Below are 13733 nucleotides of genomic sequence, written 5' to 3'. Positions count from 1 at the left end.
AATTGATTTATGAATTCCATTCAGTGCCTATTACAGGTATTTAAATATTGGTACAGCTATAGCTCGAGAAGAGGAGATTCAATAGTAGAGTGAATGTTTAGTTTGGTTAAGGCCTCTGTTGACCTAGGCTGACAATTAAAAGATTTTAGATAGCAGGTATAGGAAATATTTGCTTAAGATCCAAGAGGGCAGCTGCTAGTAATAGTAAAAAGTTTTGTTCTGTATTGATCATTACATTACTTTCTAAATACACAAGAATAATCTTATCAGAATATTCAGTAGAACCTGAATCAATCCCAGTACTTAATAATGATGTAATAACATGACTTTTTATGCTTGTTGCAGATGGGTCCGTCAATATATCCATCTGGTTAATCCTACATATGAAATTCTGGAGCTGAACTATATGAATAGCAATACAGCCCATTTTATTATGGAGATAGACCCTGAAATCCCTGTAAGTTGAAGAACAAAATTATTTTATAATCATATGAGAGAGTACCATGCAGGAATGTAACAATTATGGAAAACATGTGGTGTGGCGGCTTTATATGTTAAAGGCAAGAAAACTGTGGACAAATAGAAACAACAGAGCATGTGCCTGTATTACAGAGACATCCATACTAGCTTCATCTAACCATTACTGCGTAAGGGTGCACAGGACAATTCTTTACCTTCTTGCTACTTTCAGATACCAACCCTGCTACAACATACAGTGTTGGCAGATTCTGCACAGCAGTGCTCAAAATTCATTGGACGATGACCTGTGTCACAAACTAGATTTAATGAGCACTCATATCAGAATGCTCTGTAGACTGATAGCTATAGTCTTATGTATGCTAACCTCTTATGCTCTGCCACTCCCGTCTAATGTTCCTAACCCTTCTTTTAGACTTTCCTTGCTCCCTTTATATTTTTATAGACTTTTAATTCTTTTTAGTTTTTCAAATCATTTTTCAGATTTTAAATGACTGTACCCCACCCCCTATGCTGGTCTATGACCGTAATAAAGATTTGGTTTGATTTGTATATTCAGATTGTATTCTGAGGTTTTTTGAGCAACAAGGAGTAGTCTCTAGACAGAACTTAATAATCTGATGTTGAGAAAGCATGCAGTAGCTAGTTATTTTTAAAAGTCAAGACAGAGGCCCAAGAACAACATAGACGCTGGAAAGAAACAAATATACCTTAGTGGAGCATTGATATTGGGAACTAAGATCCCCGAGAGAGATGTGAAAAGAGAGGATGTAACATGAATCTCAAAGAGCAGGACTGTACAACTATCTTAATAATTAAGTATCAGAGTACAGAGAAGGATGAACCCCAAAGATGCTAGAAATGAAGAAGCTTTAATCTTGGAGACAAGGGATTGCCAGCCATTTAAGGAAAGATTAAGCCAAACTTCATAATGGGTAGAAACACAGAATTGTTTTTACTTTTGGAAACTTAAGAATATTCCTTTTTAAAAGTGTTCAGGGTTATATTTAAAGGTAACTCCATTGAAAGATGGCCACTACTAGGAAGAGCATAGTAGCATTCCTGGAGAATGAAAACACCAATTATGATAGTTGAATAGATTTTGTCACTGAAGATCTTATCCATTTTTCTGTCATGAATTGAACACTATTTTGGGACTCTTGTTGCCATAGCAATAGGACCCAACCTGCTTAAAAGATAAGAATCCAACAGCTTTTAGAAACAAGTGGGTTAAAAACCTTTCATACTAAATATAGATTATTTTTGCATGTTTGTTTTTACAACATCATTATGAATAATGATGACATATAAACATCTGATAATGAATTGGATAAGCTGAATGGAGGGAAACAATTGCTAAACGTCCTCAACAGTTTGTGATCTATAGAAGTCAAAATTCATTATCATTAACTCCAATCCATCTCTGGGTTAATGATCTGACCATAATATGGATGAACCTGTTAGAGCTCTTGCAGAATCTTTCTACAGTAAATAATATAATGAATCAAGATTATAGAGTTTGGCTACTTGCACAAATGCTGGTTTGTGAAATGATTAGTAACAGAGAGCAGCCAGCTTTTGCTTATTTTATAATGAGGTGTTTAATATACTTTAGATTGGATATACTGAATACAATAAATTGATACTTGGTCTTATTTTCTCAGTTTGATATCATATGATTGGGAAATGTTAAGTGCTTAAAGGAGAAAATGGGAGTCTGTTTCTTTTCATTTTTCAAAGGTGACAATAAAACTGTTAGAGGCAAAAGGGGAACAGAGGATGTTCAAAGCATAGGTTTGGATCCAGAATTCCCATGAGCAGAAACGCTTTACCTCCACTCTCAGGATGTGCAACAGCAAGATACTGTGGTTGGAGGAAGCAGGGGAGGCACTTTTTTGCCAATTCTAACCCTTTGTCCCATGAAAAGCTGTGCAATCTGGGGGTGGGAAAATCAGCAGAATAGTGTGAGAGGTGGCACGGGGGCTGCAGGAGGAAGGACATCTCAGTGGCAGTCACCTTCCTCCTCCATTGGGTCTGTTTTCTTTGTAAGTCCTTCTGTTTGTGGAAGGGACACTCTGGATCCAATCTATTGCCTTAAGAGCAACCGGATATTATGCAAAATGGCTGCCAATTGTATCTCAGCATCTACGTCTGCTGAAAATATCTGGCGAAACTTACTATGTGACCTGGGACTCGCTTATACGGCTGCAAATAAAACATTTTGAATGTGTTGTAAAGTGCAATATACAATTGTGATACTAGATGGTGGCTGTGAGCTATAGCCAATGCGATGCATTTTTAAAAACGATTAAAAAAAATTCCCACAATATTTTTAACATGTGTGTAGATTCCACCCTGAAGACATTCTTTGAGTTGCCCCATTCCTGATGGTGGCAGCCATTGCCATCCACAGCAGGCTTGCTGTGTTCATTTTTCTGCATTAGAATCAACATAGAGCCTAGTGGTACTATGAAGACTAACAAAACTGATTGTGGCGTAACTTGGACTAGAGCCCATTCCATCAGATGCAGCTGATTTTACATTTACTGATTTTACATTTACATTCAGTTCTAGTCAACAAATTTATACCACAATAAATCACTTAGCTTTAAGTGCCACAAATCTCTCTATTGTTATCACACAAATTTATTTATTTATTTAATTGAAATTATATACCACCCTACACCTGGAGGTCTTATAGTGAAACAATAAATTTCACTAGACATTTGGAGATAGATGGGTAACTGGTTACGGGATGTCCTTTTAGTAGCAGCTCATTGCCTTTTGCAATGTCTAATTCCACTCAAAGTTTCAGGACACCTTTGAATTTCAAGGTAACATTTGTCTCCTCCTATGGTCCGCATGGCAGATGGAGGCTCTAGATGGCAAAGAGGAGATTTGCAAGAAGCTGTAGTGTGGCAATATAAGTAATCTCATCCACTCTGTGCTACTCCTTATAGCCTGTTTCCTTGTGGTAGAAATGCTGCTTCTGGGATGCATTTCCTTTCCCAAGTGGATGAAAATCTTGGCTCAGTGATAAAAGACATGATTGGCCTGTAGAAAATACCTTGGTTAGCAAAAGTTCTTTGGTCAGAGTGCTTCAGAAACCTTCTCGATTTGATATGTTGCTGCCAGACATGGTAGACAATGCTGGATTAGATGGAGCAGCTTGTCAGATTCAGTATAAGACAGGTTCAGGTGTTCAGGAACTTTTAAACTATGTGATCTAGACTGTTAGGTCACAGAATCATAGAACTGTAGAGTTGGAAGGGACCCCAGAGATCATCTATTCCAACTCCCTGCAATGCAGGAATATGCAGCTGGCCTGTACAGGGATTGAATCCACAACCTTGGTATTTCCAAGCCATAGGATGTTGAGATGGGCAGCTGAGTCCCTTCTAGAAATAGTCTGTCCTGTAGATTCTACACACATCAGGCTCCAGACTGGGAAATTTGAACCATGGACCTGAGAGTCTCATTAACTGTCAGACAGTTATTTTTTTATTTGGGCATTAGTAGTTCTGTTCATTGTCAGACAGAACAAAATCTATTGCCAGCAACATTTTCTGCCTCCAAAGATAGAAACAGTACTGTGATTTTAGAATGTTGTGCCCTTTCCATTAATGTTTTATTGAAGCTGAGTCACCGAGAAGCATCTTTTCTATGTGTTGTTTATGTATTCATGTTGTGCTGGTTCTTAAAATGCAAGGTCCTTTGTAAATTGTTACAAGTTTCTGAAAGGTAGAACAAGCGAAGCATGTACCTATCAGATAAACCTATAAAATGCCTTTGTGGCATTTAAGATAGACATTCATGTTCTAAAGCAAAACAAATTAATCTTGTCTATTAAGCTGTTTGCTTTTTCTTGGCTTATGATAACAAATTTCTGTTTTGTTGTAATGTAGCGTAATATTAAGTCAAAATTCAGATTTTTCTGAATTCAATAAAATGACCTTTCTATGTATTGAATATTTTACTGTTCTGTTTCATCAAACTGAATAAATATGCTGGAGCGGACATTTTCTCATTCAGTTTGTTTAATGTAAAATATATTAAACACTTCATTATAAAATAAGTAAAAGCTGGAAGTGTTCTGTTACTTACAATTTCACAAATCAGTATTTGCATGCATAGCACTATGATCTTGATTCATTATATTATTAGCTTGCTGCAGATAGATTTTTGGAAGAGCTCTAACGGGTTCATACATATTACAGTCAGATCATTAGCAGAGAAATTGATTAAACTTAATGATAATGAATTTTGACTCCTGTAGCCTGCATACAAACTGTCCAGGCAGTTTAATATACCCTTCCTGCTTTCAGCTTTTCTAATTCATTACCAGATGCTTAAATGCCACCACTATTCATGGCACATTATCTGTAAAGGCACATTAAAAATAAATTACCTAAATTTACTTCATGAAAGTGTTCAATCCCAAATGCATTAGTCTTCAGCACTGGGCATGTGAATTTCAAACACTTCCACTTCTGCCTCTTCCTTAAAATATGGTGGCTTTGAGCATTTTTAGTAATCAGCCAGCTGCCACCTTTTTGCTTCAAGAGAACCTTCAAAGTGCACAGGATCTCAGATTCTAATTGAAATTGTGGGACACCCATACCTTTAGCATCTCTTGGAGATTTTTGTGTGTATTTGTGCTATAGTATATGAATTCTTTTAGAAAATATTTTTTTCTATCAAGTACTGATCTCTCACCTTTTGAGCTTAACACTTGATTATTTTCTTTAAAAGTTCTTAATATTGCATAGAAGAACAACTTTTTAAAGATGAATTTTCTGCTCCGCAGAATGCTAAACATAGTTGCCTGTGTATAGTTAACTGTAGCATGGTATTTCTGGAGCTAGACTGAGGCAGGGCTTCTAATAGTCATATATCTTCATTATAAAAATCTAGTTTTGCTGGGTGATGCCCAAGTATAATCAAGGAACAGTAACTGTGATTTAATTGTATATGCCAGCTTGCATTTTGTATGGTTTTGTATTTTCTCTCTTTGGACTGAAGCCCACCTGGAAACCGTTGAGTGAAGGGTTTGATATAAGTTGCCTAAATAAATAAATAAATAAATAAATGGGGAGGGATTCAGCATAGGAAGCCATGCCTTTAGCAGCAACCTGAGGGATGCCAGATAGATATCACCAAGTCCTGACCAATAGAGCAAATTTCCTTGTAATCAGCTTAATAGCAAAGAAGCTTCTTGAATAACAATAAAGTGGACCAGCTTTTGGGATAAGGACTGACTTCTATAAAAGCTTTGATCTCAGCTTACCCGGAGGGGGCCCAGGGTCTAACTGTCTTGCATATGTTTTATGTGATTCTCAGCAAAATTTATATTTCATGTTCAATGCATGCACAGTTCTGAATAACGGCTTGTGAACTTGAACCCTGAACCAAGCATACAGATATTCCCTTCTGCGCTTTGACAGTACCACAGTGCAGTCTCATCTTATTATGCTCAGTTGCATTTGTATGATTTTGTAAGTGAGCACTGTGAATACAACAAAGGTGTTGCGTGTTACACATTGTGTTGTGCCACACAGACAAGTTTCACATTTAAACTGTATGGTTAGTTTAGCAACACTTGGGTGGATGCTTATATTATTGATATTTGTCATCGGGATCTTAATATTCTTAACATGCATGAATATTATATTTATTATTAACATAAAAATGAGATCATGCATTTGCTTTATATCCCATGTAAAAAAATGGTTTGGGAAACATTAATTGGATATTTTCGTATTAAAATGCAAAAACAAACAAAAAACAACACAACAACGACCGTGTTTATCTTGTATCCCTAACTGCTATTTAGATCTGACTCGTGCCTTAAGTGAAACATAGTTTCCTGGTTAAGGAGAAATCAGACAAAAAGAAAAACATGGCAGCCTTTATATTAGCAAAGTTGAAGGTTATGTTTGGATGGTATACTAGAAAAACCAATTAGAAGTTGCAGCAACAATATGTATGTTTCAGGGAGATATGCTTCTGGATGTCTGGCACTAGGCTGCACGTGTACCAAGTAATTTTATTCTTGGATTTAGATGTTAGTTCCTTGCTTAGAAGCATCAAACAATTTTATCTTATCACCATATAGTTGGCCACTTTGCCTATCCCTATGGAATTGTGAATCCAACTCTTTTAATTTGGAGTAAGCACATCACAGCATGGTAGTTTCTTTGAGCCCATATAAATGTGCATAACTGTAGATGGAAAACAGAGACAACAGCACATACTGTAAATATATACTGCACATTGCCCTTTAAAAATGGTATCTGGCTTTTTAATTGTGCAGCAATATGAGACTTCTAAGCATCTCTGTAATGTGAAAAAAGAAGATATAGTGGCAGTATATGACTTGAAAAACTGAAGCTCTCTTTCTTTCATCCATACTTTAAAAATAGCCTCCACTTCTTTCTTTGTGGCTAGTAACACAATCTTTTTCATTTCTGGGGAATACATGTGCTGCAACTGCCGCTAAGCACTGTTTACTGCAGCACACTTTATCAGTCTTAGCAGATCCTGCATGCTGAGAGTGAAGAAGGCATACAGTGGAACACATTAATTACGTAAACATCAACAGTGTTGATACAAGGCACAATAAAATAACTGGCTCCAAAATAAAATTGATTTTTATTTTTCATTTCCTCCCCTCTCTCTCTTCTCTCTCTCCCACAATGTTTGTGCAGTTGGTTGTAGCTCCTCATTCCACCACTGAAGTACCAGTTCAGTTTTTTCCTTCTGCCCTAGGAAGGGCCAACCACACAGCAAAAATCACTTTCATGTGCCCACAGGTATGGATGCTCAATTAGATTTGATGAATTAAATATTATCTAGCATTGTAAAATATTAAGATACGGTCCAGCGGCAGGAAAAGTTAGGCTAGTGTACAGTATTTCACTTGCCAAAGCTTCTATCCTGCCATTCTTCCTGAATGACTAGCCTATAGATCAGAAACAACACGGGGTTGCAGAGGCTGAAGAAAAGTGCTACTGGGCCTGATAAAGCTCAGGGCCTTGTGATTTTAAAATCCTGCTCAGAGGTTATTGGAATGTTGATATTGGATCTTTCATGGGTAGTCCATTTGAAAATGGACATATTCTTGATTTTCAATTAGGTACTTGAAATTTGACTGAGGTTACTAACAGTTATGGCTTGGTTAACATTCAGGAAAGTAATCTAAAATGTATACAATTACAAATGCCACTGTTCTTTTGAAAAACCTATTAATGACTTTTAAAAATACAAGTCTCATATGCTAATGTCCTATTTATTACAAAGAAGTGCTTGAAAACACTAGATCTAATTTTACTTAAAGGATTCTTCAAAATATTAGCATTTCCTGCCTCTTTACTGTGTTGAATTTTGAAAGGGAAATAACTAAGTTAACAAGATTCATCTCCTTCACCAATTCTACCTTACTGAAAGCTGCAGTCAGAGACAAAATAAATGAGCTAATATTATGACACATGCTGTAATGTTTGCATATTATTTGTGCTTGAGTAAAATGTTTGGTTTCTGAAATGCATATTATTCCCTTGTTGGGTTATTTGATTCTCTAATCTAATGTGATTAGCACTTCAGCTAGCTAAAATGTATGACTCCTTATAATGTAGCAAAACCAATATTTTTTCCTGAAAGTTTTAAGTGATTTACAGACTAATCCATAACCAAATTAAGCCAAATTGCTGGATTCACATCAGAGTCCTTATACTTTAGCCTTGGAAAGACACATTTACCTGGAAACAAGTCTTGCAAAACACAATGGGACTTACTTCACAGTAGACAGCTATAGGATTGCACTATTGCTATATTTTAATTCCACTGATTTCACTTTAAAAACCCCATTCATCTGAAAATCAAAGCAGGTAAGTTTAGTTTGCTTGACAAAGTATACTGTTTGGATTCTTTTCTCTCCTTTAACATGCATTTGGAAGAAAAACAGCAAGATAAACTAAGTGCTAGCAGTTCTGGTATATATGGTGTATATACAAGGACAGTTCAAGAAGATGAAGTGCTATTATTCTGTCTGAAACCATGATAGCTCACAGAACTTTGATCAATAAATTAAAAAGTCTTGTTATTTATCAAATACCAAAGCCATAAAATAAGCAAATAAGTCACTGAAACCTTTCAGGTTCAAATTGAGGACTGACACTCAATTTTTGTCAACATGCCTCTCCTGTCAAATAGTGGCAAATCTTCAAGTTTTATCTCAGCCAAACCTTTAATCAATATCTCATCCTTTCACTTGCTGTGTCCAGCCCTCTCAACCTTTTCAGTGTTTTGCTCTAACCTTTGTGACTCACTTTGCTCTTTTCATCCTTAAATCATCTGAAACTTTTGAATTATCGACTGAACTTCATAAGAGAAAGGTATTAAACTATTGCATGATGGTAGCAGATTGAATATACATCAGCATTACGTTTCTACCATTCCAGTGCCAAGATTATTTGAGCAAGGCTTTCAGGGGTCCTTTTCACTGTATATATAGGAAGCCTGGCAAAACTTTAACCTTAAAAATTGGCATTGATTTTCTTCCCTTGATTTCACTGATTAAATGCTTCTGAACTGACACTTTAAGCTGTCTCATAGCTGAGTAACTGACTAATATAAAATCAGCTAATGACAGGACTTATAGGACAAGGCTTAACTGTTTCTGATTGTGCCTCATTGCTGAATTGAGAGAAACCACTATGGGTTATTATCTGCTTCGTTTGTTTCTGGTTTGCAGCTGTGCGAACACTCTGCAATACGAATTTGAACTCTGACTGCAATCACTTTGTTCTTGTTTTTGATCACTGAAATTAACTTTGTTGGAACAGCACAACTGAAATGCCAGGATGAGTAGAACAGTTAGTCCAGATACTAATATACTTATAGCACCTAGTTTTCCCAGTAAACCAGCAATATCTGTATGTAATGGAGTGAGACTAATAATACTGAGCAGTGTTAGAGACGAGCAGGATCTATTATTAGAGTGTCAAGTATTCTTTGATTACATTCTTTTCAGCTTCTTCTATTTAATATGCTGCTAAGAATAATGCATCATCTCAAATTCACTTCAAAAAATGTATGCAGTGAAGTGGCTGAAACAGCTTTCCTCTAATGCTTAATTAGCTTATTACCAATTAAGGGTAACAGGTGGAATGTATGAAACTTTTTTAAAGAAGGAAGCCAAATAAATTGTGCTAGAATTGGCTTGCTATCTATCTAGTGCTGCAAGTGAATGGTCTTCCTTGCATTGAGCTCTGAGTTTGCATTGGAGTTGCTTATGTATATAAAAACCCCTTGACTGGGGCCATCATATTTTTACCTGAAGCTTAACATTTACAGGAAAATGAAAACAACAACAACAAAGAAGTGGTTTCTGATTAAAATGTTAACATTGTTATTCTTACCACAGCTTGAGGAATGGGTATTTTTATTGTCTGGGGTTGGTCTGATTCCTCAGCCATTGGAGCCATCTTGTGTGAGTTCTTGCCTTGGTCACCATTCTTCTATCATCATAAGCTTCAGGAATCCTACATTTGAAGACATAGTGTTGGATGTCTTTTTAACAGGTACAGTAGATTCCTTTTATCATCATGCAATATATGTTGAATGCTTAAGTCCTTATTGTTCAGTTGAATTCAGTATCCAGACATGTTGCTTTGCTCAAACAATAGGGAGTTGAGCATTCAGCACATACTTGAAGTTTGAGTGGAAATCTTTGCCAGCCCACAGGCAAAGAAGTGTGTTTTCTTCTTGGCACAGAAGGATTTATCTGTATTTACAGTTGGTGAACTAAGTTCTCCGGGGGGGGAGGGTATCATTGCTGGATCTCAAACCTGCTTTTTAGTTGGCAACCTGAAGGACATCAAGAAGGGTTTACCCTGTTCACCCCCCCCCCCAGCTCTAGCCAAAGTAGTAAACTACAAGGAATCAGTTTACCAGCAAGGGTGCATCTTTTGCTAACAGGTCAGAGCAGGTCGGGTAGTAGACCAGGGCTCCCTAAAACGGTTTCAAGTCAGTCTTCCATCTATAACTTGGATTGCTTTTGGCGATGGACCACTTTTGCCTTTCTTTTTGTCTGACAGCATGTTGGTCTCTACTGGATCACATGCTTGAAACTACTATTGTATGTTCAGCTGTTTCTACATATACCTGGCACCATGGCAGCAATAAAGCACAGCTTCAGAACAAATAAAATTCCACTGCAAAGCATCCATAGACAGGTTTTTTAAAAAAACAAAACCCTAGACAAATAAACAGGTTTTCACCTGGCCCCCCAAAGAAGACAAAGAAAGCCCTAGGCAAGTCTAAAAACAGGGTGAGGTTAGACAGTACTTCCCTCACCTCAAACAATGCGTGGGACTTAATGCTCTGAAGTTAAATTTAATGAGTCTAGGGCAGTGTTTTCCAACCTTGGTTCTCCAGCTGTTTTTGGACTACAACTTCCATTATCCCTAGCTAGCAAGACCAGCAGTCAGGGATGATGGGAATTGTAGTCCAAAAACAGCTGGAGACCCAAGATTGGGAAACACTGGTCTAGGGATTATTCCTTATCATACAGGCAGTGACCGTTTTAGGTGCAACTGATGTGTATGTCTATGACTGCTCTCATCACGCCAAACCTGGAAGTGACCATGTCACAAAAGGGGCAGGGTGGGGAGTGGATGGGGTGGAACAGGGTAGGATGAACTTATACAGGCCCTCCCGATGTGCACAGGGAACATAACCCGTGCACCAATTGGTTGCTACCTGTATGTCATTAGTGAATTTTTGGATAAAATTGTTGTTCTAATCTATTATCTGTTGTTGAGTGCGGAAGACCTATATCTCAGTGGTAGAGCAACTGCTTTTCATGCAGAAGGACCCATATTCAATCCTTTGAATTCTGCAAGTGGGATTGAGAAAGAACCTTTTCTATAACCCTGGAGAGTCACTGTCAGATGGGCCAGTGATCTGACTTGGTACAAGTCTGCTTTCTCTGATGGGACAGTGAGGAAGACACTTCTTGAGCTACAGGAATGTTGCCAAGTAGCTTTAAAAATACACCTTTCATATAGCTCTGAAATGCAACTGAAGTGAACAGAGACTCTCCTAAAAATTATTCAGTAAATCTGAAATATTTAATCTCTGCTTCTTCCACCTGCTCTAAATTGGCTCCAAGCTTACATGACCCTTTCTATATTGTACTTGTGTGTGTGTTTAAGACTCTGTTTAGTGTGCCTGGAATACGTTTGGGGCTTTCCTTCTGTGTACTCTGGGGAGCAAGATGAAAAAAGAGCATTAAAACAAACTGCCAGGCTGCCTTCTCCTTCAAGAAATTCCTTCCTTCTGAATATCACTTATACAAAGGAACTGTACACCTGTCTGTACATGGGATTAACACAATTCTGCACTGAAAAGCAAGCACTAATGGCTGATGTTCCCCATTGGAACACTAGGATTGCTCTGCCGTGAGAAACTGCATGAACCCCATGCATTTGGGACTTGAATCAGCCTTTTAGTTGACCCAGGATATTTTTAAAATCTGACCCGGAGAAGTGTAATGCACATGGTTAGGAAATGGCTATCAACAGTTTTATGCTGCACGCATATAGATGACTACATTTTTGGAAAGAAGAGATGTGTTACTATTACACCATTTCATTCTGCACCATTTAGAAAACAGCATGTTTTGTCCTGATTTATCATTCAAGTCAGTATCTCTTCTGATTTGCGCAGCAACAGAACTATTATAAGAAGCAAACCGAGTCTAAACACTGTGCCAAATGGCGTATTTAGAAGTATCATTGTATTGGGCTGCTATTTGTAATGCGCTTTCTTAAAACAGTTTCCACAGAAATGATATAAGAAGCGACCTTCAATATAATCCCTGCAGAAATCATGTGCACAGATGAATACTATTGTGGCAGACACCAAGCAAACTTGGGGGAGAAAGGCACAGTAAGAAGAGGAAGCAAATAGGAACTAGGACGTATCTTATACAGAGAAGGACCATTGGTCCATCTTGCTCAGTATTGTCTACACTGACTGCCAGCAGTTCTCCAGGTTTTCAGACAGGGTTTCTCCCAGCCCTGCTTGTTTATGCCAGGGATTGAATCTGGTACCTTCCGAAAGCAAATGCTCTAACCACTGAACTATGCATGGCCTTTCTCCTAAATAGATCAAGAAGCTAAATGCATTTAGGTTTACATAATGATTCACAAGTAACTACTTGAATCTTTGGCTTCAGGGTTCAGTGAACATTATTTTGGAAATAGACTATTCATTGTTGTTTATATTTTTGTACTATCTACATTCGGTTCACAAGACTGCATGGTTTGGTTGTTGGAAGTCCCCAACATATCAATCCACATCAACATCTGACCTCCAATTGCTAAAGGCACCAAGACCTAGATTTTTCCTCTGCAACACTTACCAAATAGCTCTATCATTGTTCTGGGCAAATAAAATTCTGGACTTGTAAATTCATTCATACAGTAATATTTAAACATGTTTATCTGCATAAATCGGGATTTACATATTGGTATCTCCTCACAGGGGGAAAATACATTAAAAGTGCAACTGGCATTTATGCTAATAAGTGCTGAACTAAAAGATTAATGTCTCTGCAATTACTAATCAGTTTAGGAGAGTAATTGCTCCATCTTTGGGATCTGACTTTATCTACTTGTGTAAGCATTTTAAGCTTAAAACAGATCTCTGTAGCAATATTTGGAGTTGTTCACTGCCACAGTATAGCAGCTGCCTCATCCTTTGCATTTCTAAAGCTAAAACTATTTACAAAACATAATTGTATACAGTGTAGCTTGGTCAACCCATTTTCTTGGTGAAATAGCCGTTTTGCTTAAATTGGTGTGGAAATATTTTCTGACTGCTCTTATGCTTCTCTGGGAACTCTTTTAATTTCTGTGAAGTATTCAGCAGAACTAAATGCTGGATTTGTAGCAGTCTAGTCTAAACTTCTTTTTGTTGCAGATTTTCCCTCTGGGTAGTTGGTATTAGAACCTTCAAAGACCATTTAATTCAATATACATAATTAAGAGCAAATAAACATCACAAAATTTGAAAACGTTAACTAAAACATTTATTTTGAGCATAACTATAGGTCTGTTTTTAACCATTGCATTATATTTATTTACTCAGTATATGCCAGTACACTCTTATAAAATAGCACGGTCCTTGTTTTAGGCAGCAATTTTTTGTACACAACCGTAATTAGTTCAGAGTAAAACGTACATAGGATT

The 13733-nt window shown here is 37.2% G+C and overlaps 1 protein-coding gene across 2 annotated transcripts in view; it reads left to right on the top strand.

Moving 5' to 3' along the window:
- The window catches only part of CFAP47 (cilia and flagella associated protein 47), a 178705-nt gene that overhangs the window by 122829 nt on the left and 42143 nt on the right, over positions 1 to 13733 (top strand). For both annotated transcript variants that reach the window (XM_083498341.1, XM_083498342.1), the window contains 3 exons: positions 346 to 457; positions 7185 to 7289; positions 9902 to 10058. In XM_083498341.1, the coding sequence (XP_083354467.1) occupies positions 346 to 457; positions 7185 to 7289; positions 9902 to 10058 (374 nt within the window). The remainder of the gene's footprint in view (positions 1 to 345; positions 458 to 7184; positions 7290 to 9901; positions 10059 to 13733) is intronic.

Source organism: Podarcis liolepis (assembly GCF_965112155.1).
Source record: "Podarcis liolepis genome assembly, chromosome: 4".
NCBI classification, from domain to species: Eukaryota; Metazoa; Chordata; class Lepidosauria; order Squamata; family Lacertidae; genus Podarcis; species Podarcis liolepis.
This window is presented reverse-complemented; position numbering and strand designations above follow the sequence as displayed.